Source organism: Osmerus mordax, chromosome 22 (genome assembly GCF_038355195.1).
Source record: "Osmerus mordax isolate fOsmMor3 chromosome 22, fOsmMor3.pri, whole genome shotgun sequence".
NCBI classification, from domain to species: domain Eukaryota; kingdom Metazoa; phylum Chordata; class Actinopteri; order Osmeriformes; family Osmeridae; genus Osmerus; species Osmerus mordax.
The window spans coordinates 13139537-13162512 of NC_090071.1; the positions used below are offsets into that span (position 1 = coordinate 13139537).

General features: G+C 39.6%; 1 protein-coding gene and 1 pseudogene across 1 annotated transcript in view; one reads left to right on the forward strand and one right to left on the reverse strand.

The window, feature by feature from the left end:
- The window catches only part of eed (embryonic ectoderm development), a 74510-nt gene that overhangs the window by 31396 nt on the left and 20138 nt on the right, over positions 1-22976 (forward strand). The window contains exons 9-11 of the mRNA XM_067260824.1: positions 15127-15232; positions 18737-18895; positions 19011-19084. Of these exons, the coding sequence (XP_067116925.1) occupies positions 15127-15232; positions 18737-18895; positions 19011-19084 (339 nt within the window). The remainder of the gene's footprint in view (positions 1-15126; positions 15233-18736; positions 18896-19010; positions 19085-22976) is intronic.
- LOC136966409 (uncharacterized) lies at positions 3367-4340 on the reverse strand (annotated as a pseudogene).

Sequence of the window (22976 nt, forward strand, 5' to 3'; positions counted from 1 at the left end):
CTATTGATCGGCGTATCTGTTTCAGTTTCCTCTGTCTCTGAAAGGTAGCGTTACTTTTGGGTTGGTCTTCTTTGTCTTCCACGGCTATTGCGTATAATGTAACGATAGTCTAGCGCTGCACGATTTCCGCTAGTTTGCTTCGGCAGGGTGAGAAAAACCTCAGGCGGGCCTCCTAAGCCTTTTAAATACAGGAAAACCCCTGATATGGTTGTTGAGTACAAGTCAGATTTCCATCCTTCCCTTTAATTTAATTTCATTCATAAGCTCTAGTATGGATGACTACTTTGTAGTCATCTATAAACTCTTAATATTTTTCACAACTTTTGCAAACCATATAGACTTGCCCTGTGTTTTACTCAACGTTTGGGAAACAGTTGGATATAGTGTCCCATCTTCAATTGATTGTAGGGGAATTAAATTGGTTGCATCAAAGCATTTTATTATCACTGTCAGTCTTACTTGCTTGCCATCCAACTCTAACAATAAAGGACAACATATTCTAACTAGAGGGTAACATTTTGGGGGAAATTGTGAAATGTGCTTGTGCACAGTTTGTCACCTTTAAATTAATATCAAATGTCCAAATATTTGGAGACAATGTTTTCATGGGGTGTATGTACAGTATAAATAAGTATGTATAGTATATTATTATTTATAAAGATTGCATGTATAAAAAATATACAAAATTTGTGGCTTCTTGTTTACGCTTCAAAATACTGAGTGAAAGTATAGAATAAAACAAGGGTCTCTTCACATCTCCTCTGTATCATCGGGAGGTGTGTTCGTTTGAGAATATACAGTACCACTCAAAAGTTTAGACACATTTTCCCATTCAAAATGTGTCCAAACTTTTGACTGCTACTGTATATACTAATTTATTATCAAGTATTGAGTTAGAGGGGCACCACCTTGATATTGGTTTAGGCATTTAATATGTTGAATCAGTTTTCTGAAGTATTGAATTTGTTTTTAAGTGTAGAGCAGATCATAATAACGGTGAACACGCACACATAAAAATATTTTTTCAAAGAATTTCTTAGTAAGGTACAAATTATATTTTGAATTTGATTTGAGATGGATTGATTTCAGTGAAGAGAATAACTAAAAACTCTAACTTAAAAGAAGAAAGAAATAGGCTTGAGTCAACATAAGAGTTCAATCTAGTAATGGAATCTAAATTCAGAATACATACAATGATTACTTCTTTTCAAATCATAAACATGGGTCACTCCAATGCTATGGGGAGAAAAGATTGTTTGCCATAGTTATGTTTGATCAGGGTTTAACAATGTGAGGTATAGGCCTGTTTGTCCGAGGGATCATTTGAAAAAGGGCTTTAGTCAAAGCGCGGCTGCGCGGCTGATTTCAGTCCAAGTTTGCAATGAATTCTGTATTCGATACTTTCCGCGCCATTGTCGTGGCATAGCTGGATTTCATTGTTTGAGGAAACTGGTTTGCAGTGTGTTGGGGAGCTCCTTTGGAATGCCAGTCTTGGCGGCGCTTGCCGCTAGTGTTGTCACGATACCCAAATTTTGACTTTGATACCAATTCAAAGTTTTGTATCACGATGCACGATACCGAAACGATACTTGAAACTGAAACGATACTAGATACCTAATAGGTCACAAACAGACAGTACACAAGGGTTGATCACATTTTCGAATTAACAGCCAAAACGACTATGATTCTATCAACAGGCCATTTCCACTTAAACTTTACTCCAGCAACCCAACCGTTTTTTTTTGCCAGGGTCATTATGTTAACTATAGTATAGGCAATGCTATGTTTGCTAAATTTACGATGGGAGTGTGTCTTTTTTATTGGCTGTTCTGTATGAGCCACCTTACATGTAGCTAGATCATAGCTCTACTATGCTATTAAGCTAGTGACTGTAGCTTAATAAATTTGTCGTGTCATGTTTTCTAATTTGTTTTCTTGTCATGCCATTTACGATACAGTAGGGTAGGCCTGACATAAGCTATGTATTTCATTATACCAGCTGGCTAGCCAACTAGCTTATTCACTAACCTGTTGTAGTCGGCGTGTACATATGTCACTGAGGTGCTTGGCGAGATTAGAAGCATTTCCTCCCTTGCACGACACTGTTTTATAGCAGCTTTTACAAATAGGCTTCGTAATGTCTGTGCGTTAGCCATCAGCATCGACAAAGTAGTCCCACAGTAGACTTCGGAAGCCCGTTTGACCTACGTACCCAACATTTGGAATGCAAATCCTGATGGCATTTACCACGCCCTTCGTTGGTATCAATCAATTGTGGATTGTTATCTCCAGAGTTTTTAGACAGTTCAGAGAACAGGAGTCCTGTCTTTTAGGTCAGAAAATGGTTGGTGAAGCTGGGTTCTCAACTCCCCCATTTCTTCACACCTACAACAGGTGTGACCTGGTTTTAGGCTGGTATTCAATTATGGCTGGGGGCATCTTTGTACAGTTACAAAAAGTAGTTGAATGAAAGTTTTACCAAGGATGACTTGGTCATCTTGCAGGAATAAGTAGTTACTAAAGCAACACTAAAGTGTAAACAACATTTAACCTTTTAAGGAGTGAGTTCTAAATATTACCGACGCTTCCAACAGAGTTATTTTTCCAAAACGGAAACTAGCTAGTTTTAGTTAGCTTCCGTTACCTAGCAACCTAGCATAATACTCGTAGCAATGCTACTACCTGCTAGTGTTACTTGTTAGCCTCCTAATTGTAAATTTTGAAGCCATACTATAGCGTTTTTCATATAGTTTTTGTCTATCGGAAAATAGTCGGTTGGAATGTTCCGAATCACACGTGTGACGGTACTCTGGGGCCTGCTTTCGAACGATCACATATGTGTGACGCTACTCCTTAACGGGTTAAAAGAAAGTAGCAAACATCACACACAAGCTACTCTCATAATTATCCACCTTCTATTCATAAAGGACTAAAGTATTACAGTTCTGGCAAGGTATGTTCCTTGTTTGAATTCCCGCAACAAACTGGGAGAACAAACGGTGGCTGGGGATGATTTGTCTTGGGTAAAACCCGTTTGAAGTGCCTTTTCAGAAATAAGACGCCATTCCACATAGTGGAGAGGTCCCCCACTCCATTGTTCCGTTTGTATCAACATTTGGTGGGTAATAAGCATAAGGGTGTCAAGAAGGCTGATTATGTTGTTCACAGTACATTTATGTTTTCATGATCAGTATTATGATATTAAAACCATGATTAACATATACAGTGAGGTGAAAAAAGTATTTGATCCCCTGCTGATTTTGTATGTTTGCCCACTGACAAAGAAATGATCAGTCTATAATTTTAATGGTAGGTTTAATTGAACCGTGAGAGATTTAAGTTTTTGACTCCTCTGCAAAACATGACTTAGTACTTGGTGGCAAAACCCTTGTTGGCAATTACAGAGGTCAGACGTTTCTTGTCGTTGGCCACCAGGTTTGCACACATCTCAGGAGGGTTTTTGTCCCAGTCCTCTTTGCAGATCTTCTCCAAGTCATTGAGGTTTTGAGGCTGACGTTTGGCAACTCGAACCTTCAGCTCCCTCCACAGGGATCCAGGACCTTAATGTGCTTCTTCTTGAGCCACTCCTTTGTTGCCTTGGCCATGTGGTTTGGTCATTGTCATGCTGGAATACCCATCCACGAACCATTTTCCAATGCCCTGGCTGAGGCAAAGAGGTTTTCACCCAAGATTTGACTGTACATGGCCCTGTCCATCGTCCCTTTGATGTGGTGAAGTGTCCTGTCCCCTTAGCAGAAAAACGCCCCCAAAGCATAAAGTTTCCACCTCCGTGTTTGACGGTGGGGATGGCGTTCTTGGGGTCATCGGCAGCATTCCTCCACCTCCAAACACGGCGAGTTGAGTTGATGCCAAAGTGCTTGATTTTGGTCTGATCTGACCACAACACTTTTACCCAGTTCTCCTCTGAATCATTCATATGTTCGTTGGCAAACTTCAGACGGCCTGTACATATGCTTTCTTGAGCAGGGGGACCTTGCGAACGCTGCAGAATTTCAGTCCTTCATGGCGTAGTGTGTTACCAAATGTTTCTTGGTGACCATGGTCCCAGCTGCCTTGACATAATTGACAAGATCCTCCCATGTAGTTCTGGGCTGTTTCCTCACCGTTCTCATGATCATTGTAACTGAGATCTTGCATGGAGCCCCAGACCGAGGGAGATTGACAGTTATTTTGTGTTTCTTCCATTTGCATATAATCGCACCAACTGTTGTCACTCTCTCACCAAGCTGCTTGGCGATGGTCTTGTAGCCTATTCCAGGCTTGTGTAGGTCTACAATCTTGTCCCTGACATCCTTGGACAGCTCTTTGGTCTTGGCCATGGTGGAGAGTTTGGAATCTGATTGATTGCTTCTGTGGACAGGTGTCTTTTATACAGGTAACAAACTGAAATTAGGAGCATTCCCTTTTAAGTATGTGCTCCTTATCTCAGCTTGTTACCTGTATAAAAGACACTTGGGTGCCAGAAATCTTTTTGATTGAGACAGGGTCAAATACTTATTTCACTCATTAAAATGCAAATCAATTGATAAAAATGTTGACATGCGTGTTTTTCAGGATTTTGTTGGTGTTATTCTGTCTCTCACTGTTCAAATAAACAGGGTTCCCGCGGGGTCTTAAAAAGTCTAAAATTCGGAACTTTAAATTTAAGGCCTTAAAACGTCTTAAAAACTGCCTTATTTTCATCCGAGGTCTTAAATTTCATTTAGTCAGGTCTAAAAAAGGTTTTACCCTCGTTCATTTCCAGAACTGCTGGCCGCCGAAAGTTATGACAAAGTAGCAAAAAAGTATTGCGTCGCAGCCTACAAAGCGGAGCTCTACAAACAAAACCAGCAGAACGCTGCCATCAGAACGTTGGTTCGGTGTGTTGTAGTTCTTTCTGGGGGATATTGGTGTTGGTGTGTACACGGTGATCCTGTTATAAATGCAATACCTGCCCGCGAAATACGTCTTCGCTTCCTCAGAGTTGGTTAAAGTTCGGCTATGTGTGGAAAATGGGAAAGTGTACTTTCAACGAGACATGGCTAGATCACAGCGATTTCCGCTGTTGGTTACAAGCGGTACCCAGCTCCAGGTACAAGGCTCGCTGCAAACTTTGCCCAAAAAATAAAAAAAAATTACTAATGTGATTTAAAAGTGAGGACTTCATCTATAAACTGTTGGGTGATGGATCAGTGGAAAAAGGCATGACTTATGAACTGGAGCCTACTCTGATCTGTAAACTAGGGCTGCAACTAATGATTATTTTAATAATCGATTAATCTGTCGATTGTTTTTTCGATTAATCGATGAATCGGATAAAAATTGGGCTCAAGCCTTCGGCGACACAACCATTGTTCTCTCATATATATTTATGATTATTATTTTCCCACCCCTAATGATCCCTCAATATTTGGACCACATAGACAACGTCGGTGTCAAAATGTTCGTCTTGGTCCAGATTGCGTTGCTTGTATAGGGATTTACGTTCCGTTGCACGGTTTAGGCTGAAATTAAGTTTTTATGGCAAAGTGCATTGTGTGGCAGAAGGGACCTCAGTGCTAGCCTAATCTCACCACGTTAGCAACGACGCATATACGCCGTTCTAGTAAGACAGACAGCTATATCAGCGAGCCCTCTGCATTAGTACCATAGCTAAAAGTCTAGGAAAGTTCTGCGTCATGGAGCCGACCAGCTAAATACTTATTTAGCACTAGTGTTGCTACCTGCATATACCTACAGCTGTGCTCCATTTTGCTCCTGGATTCAGACATAACCCCGGTAAATTGTAGAGCTAACACTACACTTCTGTTGTGTGGTAATCGCAGCAGCTAACCAGTCGAAAGGCATACAAAAATACAGGAGCACACCCCCAATTTCCCCAGAAATTGTACCCTCTCTAGTTTAGTGTGAAATGCTCCCACACCTTGGATGACTTAGGTTATACTGATTTCTCTGTCTCCGCCATGTGTTTCAGAACAACGTTACGGGTCTCTTCGATGGTCTTTCCTCTACCTCCGCGCTCAACTCATTTTTTTTTTTTTTATATATACTCAAACATCTCCGACTTATTGAGTGGCGTAATAGTTGTGCAACACAACAAATCGATAATTAAATTTGTTGCCAACTCTTTTAATAATCACATTTTATAAATATATTCTTTGTTGCAGCCCTACTGTAAACCAAACGGATTTCTCATTTGTACCTTTCTTGACGGTAAATATACATATGTTCCAAATTAACTAATAAACTTGTTAATAGAAAACTACTGTGTAACGACAAGGTAATTCTTCAACAAAAAAATTCAACGTATAGATACTCTATGATCAACCACGATAACTAAGCAAATGCTTGTTGGGGGAGGACAGTGGGAAGGATAAAGCTGACAAACTATTTCATAGTCGTCAAATAGTCACCGAACACTCACCTTTGGCCCGGAAAAGGCTTATTGGCATCGTCTTGGTCCTCCGCTGCTGGTCTCCCTTCTAACCATACTTCGTTTTGCTCCTCCGCTTCCAATCCAGCTTCCATGCCCTGTCCTCCACCAAGACGTGCCCTGGCTCTCATACCAACGGCATACATAGGCTAGCTCGCTACACAGGCGGCGCCGCCAATCAGAGCTTCAGAGCTGAAGCGGGGCTACAGATTTAGGTACAAGAACACGAGTATCTAACAGTAGTTCCGCATTACATTAATTAATTTGCACGCAAGTTTGATTTATTTTTATACTGTGTATTCTCCGTGTAAATTCATGCACAGAACCGTGACGCCCGTACCATTTCGGTTCAATACGAATATGTGTACCGTTCCACCCCTAGTAGGTCTTATTTAGTCCTATATTTCTGTGTTTCATGCAGAACCATGGTTCTGGAGGAATGGTGCAGTTGGTTTTCCCTAGGCTACTGATAGCATGTGGGTCAATGGTCCCCTTATGATCGCTAGATGGCGCTTCTTGCATGCAGCGAAGGCAAGGTCGGAAACTGAAGTGGCCTTCGTCAATCTGTCATTTCCGTGTTGATAGTCGGTGACTAAATCATTAGAAAGATTGTTGTCTAGCCCTTCAATCATTAAGCAAAATGACATTTATTATAAAGGATGTCACACACGTTGATAGTTAGACTGCAGTTGGTCTATAAATGATGACATTATCAACATTCTATTGTCGGTTGACAATGATCGTCGTTGTTCCAAGTCAAACATATAAACACACAGGGACATCATAAACATTGAATGGTCTGATAGATCCTGTTATCCTGGCAAAGCATTTATTGTTCTTCATTTATTGTTAGGGCACAGCACAAGTATTGCAAATGTGAGAAGCAAGTGTAAGTTATTCAAAAATTTCTTCAGAAATTAGATTTATTTATTACGGTAAAATTGGGACTCCAGGTCCCTGTGTGGATCTCGAGTTACCGTATTTTACGGAAAATAAGCCGTGGCTTGTACTCCGATTTTACAGTTTTCTTGTGCGGCTTATATTTCGAAGCGGCTTTAAGTCCGGTTTTAGAACAAAAAAGTGGCTTCTCTCAAGATTTTAGGCTCAACACTTGAACGGGGGCTTATTACTTGAAAGAGGAATTATTTACTGTTTTCTCAGTTACACTATCAGGGCTTGCAAATACAGTGACTTGCTAAAGTAGGCAAATGGCTAGTAGAACATAACATTTCATAATAATTTCAGTTAATCAAACCGCTGCAAACCCAGTGAAATGTTATAGGCTAGGCTAGCTAGCAAAATAACGCTAGCATCGCTAACAACATTACTAATTCAACTTTGGTAGTCTAAACGAGCTCTTTGTAAGTTTGTTTTAGATATAATTGTATATGATAGTGTGGACAATAAGACACGGACGCGGTCTCTTCATAACTTGTATTTTACCACTGCTCTTCTTGACATCGCCATTTGAACAGCCCTCACTGATTTCACGTAATGCTTTCAGCATCAAGCCTACGGCAACTCCCGAGGGACAAAACACCCTTGTCCGTTGTCACTTAAAAAGGTCTGCTACAGTAGGCTATCCTCAGGATTTGCAAGCTAGCTAAACTTATAATATATCTAAATAATTTTGTAGACATAACAATGGATTCTGCCACTAAATGAGTGACTTGTATTTATTTCTGGACATACTATCCACAACCGAAGTGTGTTACACAATGCTGTAAGATCGCCTATACTCGTGCATTGCTCTTGGTACCCAGAATGCCCTGCGACAAGCTGAAAAGCTACTAAGTTAAAGGCATTATCTTAGTTAAATAAGCATTGTTTGGAGTTCTATTGTTGTGTTCATTCTGTTTTGATATGTCTAATGCTATGGTCTATAGTTTAGATAATTTGAGTGTTCACCCTGATTGGGAATGTTGTCTAGTTAGATCGCTATCCAAGCTGTCCGCAGCCATAGCATTAACGTGCAAGTGATCATTTGTCAGCATTGGGCCACGCAACGGTAACATTGTTTGCTTATAAAGTGCGGCTTTTACTCCAGTGCGGCTTATACTCTGATTTACAAACACAAAGTGCTCATTCTGGGAGGGTGCGGCTTATACACGATGCGGCCTATTTACCGTAAAATACGGTATGCATGAGCAGTAGCACATAATGTGTGCAAACGCATATTCATTTTTAATTGATAAATCAAATTGGCTGCCTATCTACAACTAGAAGGATAGTTAAAAGACAGTGAACATTGTCATAACAGAAGCAAACTGTTTCTTTCTAACAGGGCTCCAGACTAACTTTTTCCCTTTGTTGCACTGGTGCGCCTAACTTTTTTATTTAGGTGCACCAGCACAAAATTTAGGTGCACCAAAAAAAATTCTTGCGTCGCCACAATTTCAAGGTCACCTTTTTATCACGCTCCATATACATTCATATATATTATGTAAATTACCTAAACAAGAATAAGGTGTAGGTAAATATTGGTTTTATTTGACGCACAATTAAACTGTATATAAAAATATTTTAAGTGCTTCACTGAGCTGCCAAACTAAAACATTGCAAGCAAAATAAAACATTTTAAAATAGAAAGTGCTACTGTTTAAAAGTGCTTCCCTGAACTGAGACCTAACATTTCATGGCTCAAAGTCTTATAGCGGGTCCCCCCTTGCTGTCGCATGCCCTTCAAATGTTCAACACCTGTAATTTGGCTTTCTTGGCCTTGGCTAAACCAGCTTGTCACACTCTCCCTAACATCAACATCCTAGCTACATGGGTTAGCTCCATGGCCCAGCTCCGTAACTCAGGGGTGGGCAATTAATTTTGACAAGGGGCCACATGAGAAACATGAAATGTGTTGGAGGGCCGCATCAACGATAACTTGAACTTAATTCTGCTCACTATTCATTTTCTCCCATTGTAAAAAGCAGTAAAGTATATATTTTGATTAGCTGCCACTGGTTATCAGGTATAATAAGGATATTCTGTAAATATTTATATAAATATTTTACATGTTGGTCAACTAGGAAAAGACTATCGAAGTAACAGTAAAAACTAAAATAATCATTACATCAGTGTTTCATTTTATTTGTAACTAGTTAATCTTCACCAACACTGAAAAGTTGTTTTGCAGTATGTTGAAGATATGCAATTGATCAACTTTATACAAAAAGCAATACTTTTTTGCAGTTCATTTTGTTATGTGAGAGGAATCCAGTGGGCTTGAACAAGTGCATCGAAATCTGGCTGAATGTCTGAGGTGGATATGCGAAGGACAGCTGACAGGTGATGATCCGAGTGTGCAATTTAACTAGCAAACCATCAGCCCGCGCCCACTGAATCAGTCAAGTTCTTATTATGTCCGCGTTAGTTTTTTTCTTGAGTCCCTTAGTGCCGATTCAAATTGTAATCCTTCAACACAGCGACCTGTTCTCCAAAACTAAGAACACAGCTTTGACTTTGACCTCAGTAAACAGATACTTAGAAGTTCATGTCTTGTTAAAAACTACATTCTGTATCAACCTTTCGTTTTTCATTTTCGAGGGCTAACCACCTAACTCCTGTCGGTGAGGTTGCGCAAGCGCACATATGTAAATTGCCTGATCACTAGTGTTTCAGGACTACATATTCACAACCGCTCAACACATTTATTTATTTGTAATTTTTGATTTACCTCACGCGGGCCAGATTGGAACAGCCTGTGGGCCGGTTGTGGCCCTGCGGTCCGTACAATGCCCAGGTCTGCCATAACTGATTCTCTGGTGCTCAGGTCGTAATTTCAATCACACAGCACGGAGCAGTGTAGGCCTACAGGAATATCTGGACCACAGCCAATCAGAGGCAAAGACCCGCCCCGTCTCTGATTAGTTTAGACCACGATATGATCCAACCATGAATGCGAGTTCCGTCAAAGAAGAAACAAAGGCTTCGTTCCTGGAGAGGCAGCGGATGCGAGGAGGTTAGGTGCACTGGTGCGACCTAGTAAAAATTTTAGTGGCACCCGTACAAATTTTGGTCGCACTCTAGAGCCCTGTTCTAAGGCAGTTCCCATAGAAGTCGATCAGCCAGCCTATAATAGCTGTAATATTGTGTATGTAGTTTGTGTTTGTCTGTACTAAAAGGATAGTTAAGGATAGTGCAATATCCCATCCCCCCCCTCCTAAACACCAAGTAGTGAGTAGGCAGATTTGGTCTTGAGTCAAGTACCCTTAAAAAGGCCAATGTTTCACTAGTAAACTTTCAAGGACATCTTCTGCATGTTTGGCTTACATTTCTGGCATACGTTTTTTTCCCTTTAGCCTACATCCAAGGACTAAATAGAATGAATATGCTAATCTCGGGCATTGCATTGTGCACAGGATACCTGTAAACGGTGAATAGCCTACATCTTTCAGGCTGTTTGGAAGGTGCCATATCCCATCCCCTCTTCTAATGATTGATCGCGTAGTGAATCAATGGATTTGGTCCCTCAAGTTCCCTTCAACGTATAGGCCCTAGTTTACTCAAGTCAAGTTAACAAGTCAACATTCCAAGCATTCCAGTGCTTACACAGCTCTTTCACCATCTCAAGAATAGCAGCGTCGGAAATACACGAGGGCAAAGGGCAAAAATGCCCCTAAGAAATATAATTTTGCCCCTGATATCACTAGGAGAGGGGCAAAAATTGCCCCCAAAACAAAAGTTTTGTAATTGTTTTAATCGATCCAGTATTTGCTTCAAAAACAACTTAAATGCGATGTTTGCTCCGGAGGCAGAAGCGCTCATTGCCACAGGCAGCAGCACTCGCTGCTCACTTTGTGACGCGTTTGACGTCAAACGCGTCACAAAGCAAGGGACTCAGCAGAGAAGTTGGTCTTAACTCCTACGTCAGTCATATGTCCGACTTTGTGATTTGAATTTACAACAAGTGCACCAAGCTTGACAGACCACGGTCGTAGCTACGCATGGTTTTAAGATGCACGTTCTTGTTGAAAATGCGAAAGCGTTGCCTAGCGTTACCAAGCAAAAAATAATAATAAAAAGAATCAAAGAAAACACTTTGAATCTGTAGACTACTGCTTAGTCTTATTTTTGCCATTTGGTGACAATTGCTCATATACTAAATAAGCATATGTATTATCTTGAACAAAGGTTAAATGTTATTTCACAATTTTCAAAAAGTGCCCCCAATTTTTTTTTTATGCCCCTGGATTTCAGTCAGTGGGGGCAAAAATTGCCCCCCAAAAAATACGTAAATTTCCTACCCTGAAGAATAGTCCTGCATTTCCTTTAGCTTTCTAAGATGTTGTAGAATACTTATTTACTCAGTTATTGTAGTAATGTATGACACATTTTAAATCTTACAATCAGAGTAATAATCATAAATAATACTATCTTCATAATCTGTACAAATCTGAGAAATTACCTTGGACAACAATGGAGCCTTTTCACCAGATTGTGTCACAAATGTTCACTTTCATGCCTAATATATCCCACCCACTGACAGGTGCCATGGTAACGAGATAGTGTTGTTTACTTTATCTGTCAGTGGTCATAGTGTTATGGTTGATCGGTGTATGTGCTAGCTGTCATAAGAGTATTAGCGATCAAATGTTGAAGGAATTTGATTGTAAAATGAGAATTTGGTTCTTCAGGGTGTTGTAGAAAAAAAACATCACACTGTTGTAATTATGAAGATGGAGAATGAGTATGGATTATATGATTGAAAATTAACCTCTTAATCCCCTTTTTTTTTTTACTTTGATTTGCTATATTACTGAAAACCAGATGAAAAGCTGTTGACTGATTAGTATTGCCACTTATATGTAGGCGATATCTGGGAGTCAGGTGGCTGAGCGGTGAGTGAATCGGGATAGTAATCCGAAGGTTGCCAGTTCGATTCCCGGTCATGCCAACTGACGTTGTGTCCTTGGGCAAGGCACTTCACCCTACTTGCCTCGGGGGAATGGATAAGAGCGTCTGCTAAATGACTAAATGTAAATGGAAGTGGAAACAACTAACGTAATCATTTCAAATGGTATCTAGTCAATCTGTTGAAAACAGTGTTGTGTAGACACAATAGATTTATTTGTACATTTTTATTTCAAGTCTCCACCTTCGTTTTTCAGTGAGTGCTGTGGCCGTGTTGCGTCTTTGCTCCGCAGCTTCACTCGTTGTAAACCAACCAATCAGCGCGCAGCTCATCTATATATTCATGAGCATACCATAAAAGGAGAAAACCCAGCGTTTTTTTCCGGGAAAATTTCACTGGATGTATCGGGGCATAGAACAGCACCCGGGCCATTTTCAGCCCAACCAATGTTACATACCCTTTTCGGAGACCTTAAGGAACAGTGTGAAATACCCCCCAAAAAACGTCAATCACCCCTTTAAACGCGTTATTAACGGCGTTAACGCAAAGTCCAGTCTGAAATACCACTTGATGCCCAAGCATACAGCTGATTCGAATTCTCCGCCCCCTCGTCAAAGCCAGGCAATGTTGCGATGTTGTTTTCAATAAAAAATAAAAAACATTTGCACTAACTAAGCAATCCAATTCCATGTTGATAAAAGCATTACAATGAGAAAGAATTATGGGACAAAAAGAAATCAAGGGACATTTAGAATAGATAAAAATGTGCGAGTAATTGCGATTAATCGCGAGTTAACTATGACATTAATGTGATTAATCGCGATTAAATATTTTAATCGTTTGACAGAACTACTTGTTTTCTATTCAAATGTTGAGTAACTGAATGTTTTGTTAATAAAAAGAAAAAAGCTACATATAAAACGTTAACAAATTAAATTTTATTCTAAACTCAAAACTTTAGCTACTTTAATGCATCAACGAGACTAGTGCAGAGAATTTGGGGGTTCTTTTGGGTTACTGGACGACCGGGTCAGCATCTCCAAAATACCTTCATCATCCTTCTCTCAAACTTTCATTTTTGGAAGTATTCTTGTGACTTGTGATCGTACTCATTCTGAAAACTCTGATTTTTCCTGATTTGACTTAAGTTGGGTTTTATTGCAGCAATTTGACTGAGCCTATCTTTCAGGCTTTTGCCATATCTGAAGTCATCGTTATCCTGTAACTAATGTCTAAACCAATTTAGATAGAACAATGCAGGTTTTAGCCCATGATGTAATGTGTCAATATCTGGTTTCCTATTAAACCTGTTTACGTTCCTGTTTCGCCCGCGTTACAAAAATGCTGCCCCCCCTTCCTCAGTTACGACGCACTAAATTCTAACAAATATATTTTTTAGACGCTACACATGTTATACATCATTGGAAAGCTATGATTCTTGTGCTTCCATTGAAATAAACCAATTCAAGATCAAGTCGCAATAGCAAGCAAAGTCAACGTCTTTTTCCGGTGAACATTCCTTCAACAATGCCAAAGAAAAAAGTTTTACTCACCCTAAGTGGTTCAAATAGGTCCAGGTGTGCAAATCATGCCATCAAAACTTGATCTGCTTACAGTCCCAAGGGTTCAAATTATCTAACCATGTAAAGTAATTCGTCCAAATACAATGTTTTACGTTCATGAATATCCATTATCCTTTGGTTCATTATGCAAGTAGCCGACAGAAGAAACAACTTGTTCACATAAAAGTGTTCTTTTCTCCGGTTAGCAACGGAGTATTTACAATATGAAGGCATCCAAATGTCCGTTGAACCCTCCCCTTTTGATTGACACCTTGTTTGACCCAATAGGTCTGCCCCGTTGACAGCCCTCTAAAGCCAACTAGGTCTGTGCGTCTTGCCCCCCCCCCCCCCCCACACTCGTTCTAAACTGGCTCTGAAATTAGCTCGTTAGCCTTGTAGCTGACGGCTAGCTGAAAATGCCAATACCTCATTTGTATGTGTCTGTGGAGTCTTCAAAATAACAGTTGATTGCGCAATATGGTTGACAGAATCAGTGTTCTTTGTGCGCCAATCCTTGGAATCAGATAAAGCACTCCAATGTGTTCATGCTTCAGTTTTTGTGTTTCAGTAATACTAATTAGGGATTTAGCTATTATATATGATAGTTCTAAGTACCACCTTTCATTAGAGATAACAATTATGAAAAATAATACCTTTTTATCATGAGTATTTGACCTTGGTTACAAAGGGTCATTTTGGAGTCTCCAAAAGGCCCTTTTAGAAAATGCCTGGATGTACTCTTATAAAAACATGTGTCAAATATGAATATATTGTGGTATTATGTTTGACTTTTGATTTGAATTGGGTAAGGCTTCAACCTGTGGTCCAATTTAGTCTTCCAGATAATACCTACCACCTCTAGGCCTCTTCAGGCCTCTGTTTTCAAAACAAAATCTAGGCGGAAATAGAAATCTTCACTTTCCTTGTGTTCAAGCTTCTATTACTCAACACTAGTAGGACTGACAGGGGTCCTGAAACAGGGGACATAACTTCAGAGTGTCATCTTTCAAAAGAGATCATTTACATGCATGTACTCCAAATGGTTCAAGAACAGCTTCCAATTTACTTTGGGTATGCTGTTTAGGCGTTTTTAGGCACATTAAACAGGAGTCAAAGGGGTTAAATAAGAGATTGGATGGATTCGAAATGAAGGGTTTTGCCATCTAAACTTTCAAGACAGATCATATTTATACCTAATGGATACATGGTTATATCTTCAGAAGGAGATGATAATTGAGAGATTAAAGTTTCTGTGCATTTCAACACTTTAACTTTTTTGACAGACCATTTGTCTCGCAGAAGATTCATTTCCCTGACTTCACCACAAGAGATATTCATCGAAACTATGTAGACTGTGTACGCTGGCTTGGGGATCTAATCCTTTCCAAGGTAAGTTTCCATGGTGTGTAAATATTTAATTGTTTTTGCTGCTACATAAAACCAGTTATCCCTCTGTAGCCACTTAGCTTTCAGTTTAATGAGGGCTTCATTTAATAAAGACTAGATGGTTCTACTTTTAGTTTGAGTTGGCTGTTGTGTTGGCCTGTTTTTATTTTATTTCTATCAACCCTCTGGTCTGAGCCATTTTGTCATAGTTTCTCTTTTGGGCTAACCTTTGTGCATGGTATCATTATTTTCAGCACAGCCTGAGCTTTTAGAATACTTATATTATTATAAATATAAATAATAATAATAAATAAATATAATTAAAACATATATATTTATTATAAAGAATGTCACACACGTTGAGGGTTAGACTGCAGTTGGTCTATAAATGTGTAGTTCGACATTATCAACATTCTATTGACGGCTGACAATGATCACGTCGTTGTCCCAAGTCAAACGTATAAACACACAGGGACATCATAAACAGTCTCATAGATCCAGTTATCCTGGAAAAACATTTATTATTAATCATTTATTGTCAGCGCACGGTCTAAGTAGGCCTACAAATATGATGTTTGCTCCCTGAACAATAAATTGTACTGTGGCTTGTGTGTTTACATCAACATGAAATGCAAATACTCTATGCTAGTTTCTAATTAGGCTACTGCTCATCGCTGGTGGAGCTTATGACTGTCGTATTCACACTTGTAGTTCGGTTTTCTTGGATCTCTTGGTTGGGACCAACATTTTTTATTAGGCTATAGCCTACATTTAGTCCTGGTTCGCTAACAGAGCAATCGCATCAAAGTTTGTTTTCATCTAACCAAACAAGTGTCAACACTTAGATGCAGACTATTTTCTTTACCACTGGTATTTACAACTGTCCTGTGAGACTACATTTGCCCCAGTGCAAACGCTAAAGGCCGCAATATGCTTCTCCGACTCCATTTAGTCGGAGAAGACTCCATTTAGGGAGTCAGGAGGCTGAGCGGTGAGGGAATCGGGCTAGTAATCCGAAGGTTGCCAGTTCGATTCCCGGTCATGCCAACTGACGTTGTGTCCTTGGGCAAGGCACTTCACCCTACTTGCCTCGGGGAAATGTCCCTGTACTTACTGTAAGTCGCTCTGGATAAGAGCGTCTGCTAAATGACTAAATGTAAATGTAAATTTACGGATGGGCGGGCTTACGGATACGGACGGATAGACTGCATTTATGGTTTCTCCGTAGGCTGTGGATGCTGAAAACGATTCACCGCAGGAAGAGTTTTTTTGTACATCGTCGTCGAGTGTTTATTTACCTAGGTTATCGAGAAGTCGGAGCAAATTTACAAATTAGCTGTTTCATCAATAAAATACGCACATTTTCAGCAACTACACTGCCCATTTCTCGTCACATTTTAATTCAGATGCTGATTTACATGTACTGTTTAGCTGAAATATGAATTGTAAAAACTTACAGCAATGGCGGTCAAAGGATTCTGTTCGTCCTGTTTATCCCGGCAACCCCACCCCTGACGCAGGCGGTTCTTAATACTGACCAATCACAGCCAAGGGGGTATCCGTAACTATCCGAAATTACGACGGACAGTTAGAAAATTCAGGAGGTGCACTTCAAGCCCCCGGGGCTCTCCGAGAGGGCGTTCCCATGTGTTCGCTTTTTGGAAAACGGAGAACATCTAAAACATGCAGGACAGCGGCCCTCGAGGACCAGGATTGGAGAACCCTGGCCTAAAGGGAACAAATCTTATGGCATCTGCGAGAAATGTAAACCCAACACACTAAAGATATGCTTGACAAAGCTATTGGGAAATCTCTTGAAGGGAACTTTACTTGGTTCGATAAAAACGAACTTTGATGCGATTGCTCTGTTAGCCTACATTTAGTCCTGTTTCGCTTTTTTTCTTTTGGTCCGGACTACGAGATCCAAGAGAACCAAACTACAAGTGTGATAAGCTCCACCAGCGATGAGCAGCAGCCTAATTAGAAACAGAGTTTTTTCACCATTTCATTTTGATGTAAACACAAGCAACAGTTCAATTTATTGTTCAGGTAGCAAACATTTGAGAGCTGAATAAACGGGAAAGCAAGCAGAGATCATAGCTTCTTCGAAGTTCCAAACTAATACACTTATCTAATTTTTGCAATACTTGGACCGTGCCCTGTCAATAATGAAAGAATAACTTTTGCCAGGATAACTGGATCTATCAGACCCTTGAATTTTTTAGCTCCTCCAGTAGATCTAGGCCTACTGATCTCAAACTATAGTTTGAGTAGTTCGCCTTACACACAGTGTACATTTTTATTGGTGATTTTATTAGCTAATGATTCGTTTGACCCATGTTTGAATACATGCAAAAAAAAAATTATTAGTTATGTTTATCTGCTTTACAAAACAGCTTATTTGCAATCTACCATTGTCAATTATTGTTGCCGCTCTAAAATAATGGGACATAAGAATTGTGCTTATACATTTGTGTACGTACACAATGGTATGTGACACAATAGCACTTTGTATAATTAAATTATTTATATTATTTTGCACATATGGGAAAATATGTCAACTTTTGACTTGTACTGTATGTGTATATATACACGATACATATTAGGTCTATTCATACATTAACCTTGTCTGAATAACAGGACTCGTATACGGGAGTCAGGTGGCTGAGCGGTGAGGGAATCGGGCTAGTAATCCGAAGGTTGCCAGTTCGATTCCCGGTCATGCCAACTGATGTTGTGTCCTTGGGCAAGGCACTTCACCCTACTTGCCTCGGGGAGATGTCCCTGTACTTACTGTAAGTCGCTCTGGATAAGAGCGTCTGCTAAATGACTAAATGTAAATGTAAATGTACGGGAGCTTTTGCGACATCTGCTGATAGAAAAGAGAATCGCAGCCTGGGAATGCGGAAAAAAAATGGCAGAATTCACACCTGGCAGCAGTTTAACTGTAAACATGAGTGAAATAGCCTTAAATTAGCTTTTCCTGGTGTGATTTTGAAATGTAAAAAATATTGGGTAATAAAACAGTGGTAAGCAACAACAAATGCTAAGCCTGACAGTTAGTCCGGATTAGTTTGGTTAGTTTTGCAGCATAGATTGCTAAATTGAACTGGCTTTATGGAAACAAATCAACTGGAAATTATTCAAACTAACTGACAAAAGTCTGTCTTATTTGGTAAACTCACTTAATGGAACAGGCCTCAGGTACATTGGAATTCTTGATACTGCTCCTGTTGACAGTTTCATATTGTTTTGTGTTACAGGATTTAAAATTTTCTGACATCAGGTCGAAATTTTAGATTCAATTCAATGCCTGTTTTTTTTTGTCAATGATACTTTAAGAAGGTTTGTTCATTTGCCTATATTATTAGTCTAATTTACAGCATATTTAGGGCAATGCTCAACCTGATTGAAGCGTAACTACAGCTAAAATGCTTTTTAAACCTAGAATGAATTGGGTAAAAGCACATGTCATGTTGATCTATTCTCTGGCTTTGCCCCCTCTAGTCATGTGAGAATGCCATTGTGTGTTGGAAACCAGGAAAGATGGAAGATGACATTGACCATGTCAAACCAAATGAATCAAATGTGACAATCCTTGGGCGCTTTGATTATAGTCAGTGTGATATTTGGTACATGCGCTTCTCCATGGATTTCTGGCAGAAGGTATTTGTAAAAATGTTGCCTTCTCACTTACAATCATGCAAGTTAACACAGGAGACAATACATCTGTGTATGGAAACTTTTTTCATTAGCTGCAAAAATGTTGGTTGATCAACAGATGCTGGCTCTGGGAAACCAAGTTGGGAAACTTTACGTTTGGGATCTTGAAGTGGAGGATCCACACAAAGCAAAGTAAGTAATTTTTATCAACATTTCTGACCTCCCACATAATGCTACGCCCATGAAGCCAAAAAAAAAAGTATTATCCCTATCCTAACTCGGTATGACTGAAACATGCCCTATACCGGGAGTACTCAATAGGTCTGGGTCCGGAGCCGGACCCAGACCCAAAGCAATTTGGACCAAAGCCAAAATCAACATTCTAATTTAGTCATGATCCAAGCGAGTTTTCATTGGTGCGTGATTTTGCGCAATAGCCTATATTCTTTTCCTACTGGATGTGGTTTCTATCTTCCGTGTCCAATACAAAGGTCCAATCAGGAGCTGTAATAACTAGTCACCATGACAACTCACTCAACGTTGGCCGCAACCTCTGTGGGTTCATGCCGGTTGTGTGTGTTATTCGCAACAACGCAGGCTAATCGATTTGCTAACTGTACCTCTTTCTTCCTTAGCAAAAATCATGGCGTGATAAAAAGCAAAAAGTTGATTCAGAAAATCAAATTTCAGACAGTGAGCTGACAAGTATGCATTTGTGCTGCCGGTGGGGAGCACAAAACCGATGTGTTTAATCTGCAATGAGACGGTTGCCCTTGTCAAAAGTGGTAACGTGAAACGTCACTATGACATGACACTTTGAACAAAATTACCCCCAGAACTCTGAGGTAAGGGCCAGAAAAATAAACCATGACTGTTCCGGACCATGGACTGAATGTAAATTTGGACCTTTTGGGTTTCAAATTGAATACCCCTGCCCCTATACAAAACGTCTGATTTAAATAGAACACACCTCACGATGCCTGGCTGGTCTAATATTGTTACCCGAGTGTACGTATGAGGAGAACTAACTTAAAATGGCCAGATCTGTTATTTAAATAAATAACATGCAAAATGACATGCCTAGTGCAAACTAAACAGATTCTCAAATAAGTTACAGTGGGGCAAGTTACAGTGGCTCTTTCCTAACCACTGTTATGGCAGAATTTCAAGATCAAAAAAGAAGATCAAAGATCTTTTCCAAATCAGGGAACGCTTGAGACAAATATCCACAACAAAGATTTAAAATGAACTTGCCTTTGTCAATCTATCATTCATTTCCATGATTATTTCATCAGAACGTTTGTTGTATAGCCCCTCAATCATTCAGAGCAAACTGAATTTTAGAGCCTATAAGATGTCACACACGTTGCGGGTTAGTGGTCTATAAATGTGTAGCCCGACATCAACATTCTATTGTCCAGTTATCCTGGGAAAACATGTATATTTCTTCATTTATTGTCAGGACTCGGTCCAAGTGTTGCAAAAATTAGAGCCAAGTGTAATTAGTTTGGGAATTCTACACTATAGGCTTACTTGATGGGTAACATGTTGATGCTTAGCCTATTCAATTTAACAACCTTTCGAAGTTACAAGACATGCAGTGGATAATATCATACTGGCTGAGAATGTCTATTGCGGTTTTATGTATAACTGTAACATTGGGACTCAAGTGTGGATCATGGGATCAATGTGAGAAAAATGAAAGTTGCATTTGATAAATCAAGTGTGTGGCCTATCTACTACAGTTACCCTTGCAGATAATTTAGAACAAGTTTTCTTCCGTTTACATCTACGGACTAAATGGAATAAATAGGCTAATCTTGAGCATGGCAGTGTGCACATGATTTGTCTTGGAGCTTGTAAACTGTGAATGTATCTTTCAGGCTGTTGAAAGGTGCCATATCCCACCCCCCTTCTAAGGACTGATTGCATATAATCAATGGATTTGGTCTCAACAGTCCCTTTCAATGTAGTCTACTCAAGTCAATTAACCCAAGCATTCTGTACTGATGCTTACATCTCAAGAATACATTTAATTTAGCTTATTGTTACATTCATGCACTCCTACAGAATATGGGCATTCATTGCAGACAAACAAAAAAATTACTAATGTATTGTAAGCCATTTTATTGAGTGGCCTGTTATTATGTTAGTATAGAAACTTTAATTGTTAAGGAGGTAGTCGTGTGCGAAGAGAGGGAAACAGTGTGACAGCATTGAGGAGTCACAGGGCCCTGTAATCTGTCCGTGTCTCAAATTATTGGGTGTACTTTGCCTTCAGCCATTGCTGTAGGCAAATTGTGTTCACCAACACGATTTGTTGGTGAAATCAAGGGCGTAACCATGGTTTAGACATTGGGGGGGTCCAAATGAATACCCTTCCCCATATTATTTTTTTTGTTACGTGCATTGCCTAGAATTCTATATTTATATATGAAAATTCGCATATTTTGAACATAGTTTCGAGGACTACATTAACTATTGAATTCACATCTAAAGGAATAGTGAAATTTCTCAGAGACAGTGACTGCCTGCATTGTGACCACGTGTCATTTTATCAGAAAAACAGCGACTCATGCTTTTATGAGGCTACTCGTTTTATTTGCTTACACATTTAGCTCGGTATCAAGTTAGCTTACTTACTGTCTGAAATAAATGCGTATGCTTGGCTGCTGGTCCAGTTTTCTCCGCTTTTTAGGTAACCTCAAATCCTCCATTACTCTACCTCCTCTCCAACAAGTTAACTAACTTTACTTTCTTTGCGCTCAACTGACTGACGAAAAAATGTTAGGTAACCATGACAACGCAGAACGACGCAAGGTGGATTCAAACGAAATCACAGAAGTGTACAATTAGGAGGGGGGATTCACACACTTATGTTTTTCTTAACAAACGGAAATAAATTGAAAATAAATAAGACAACAATAGACCGATCCATTGACAAGGTTCATAAAACGTGAACATATATTTTACATATTTTCTGCTGTATATTGGGGGGGGACAGATCGGTATTTTCTCAATATTGGGGGGGACACGCCCCCCCCAAAGAATGCGTGGTTACGCCCTTGGGTGAAATGATCATTAACTGTGGTTTCAAACCAGTGTAGCTCACTGCAACGTTGTACGCGAGACACACTAGAAAAAAAAACAACTCCACAGCTGTTTAAGAAGTCAAACGGCGACAGAACATGTTCGGCACTCCCCTTAGCCTACTTAAATCAAAAGTGTTTCAATAGGTGAAACTACCTGACTACTAACCTCAACTTTAATGCCACAGCATACACTTTGTAAATCTGTTCACGAAGGTCTCTTAAGTTACAGAAACCGCAAACGAGTGCCCATTTTAAAGTGAAGTAGCTTTGAGTGTCCACTTCGACCTAGCTAGTTAGCTTGCACGGGCATTTCTCTCCCGTCTGCAGCAATAACAGATACGGACAGATGAGGGGAAATTGTGTTCCGTTTTCGGGACACAATTTCCCCAATTAATAAGTAATGGATACAACTTATTTAAATGACCCAAATATGACTTGTACAATTTAAGTTTAAAAAACACCCATCTGCAATCGACGCAAGCACACCCCACAATTTCCCCAGAAATTGTACCATCTCTAGTTATACATTTTAGAATCCTTCAAAATGCACTGAGTTACACTATTGTGAATCATAACAGCCCCCACCAATGCAGTCATCTTTTATAAGGCCAACTTCTAAGATCATAAATGGTTTAGCCTACCATTAGCAAAACTGTTGCAGAATATCAGTCATTATAATATGAGGTTTTGTGCCCATGTGTGAATATATGCAAAATGCATTTATTAGGTATGTTTATCTGCTTTACAAAACATTTGCTTTTTTATCTAGAAAAGTCAAGAAAGCAGGGATCTGGAATTGACTGAGTGCGAAGATACTTAAATTCTTTATTTCTCTTACTGGGTCAAATGACCCCCGCTTTGCGCTCGAAGTGTTAATGAGACCGAAGAGGACATACAATTATAAATTCAAGTCTGTGTATGATGTGTATGTAGTTTAGCTTAAAGATATTCACAGATTGTGTGTTTTGAGAATATCAGGTGGGCCTGGACGT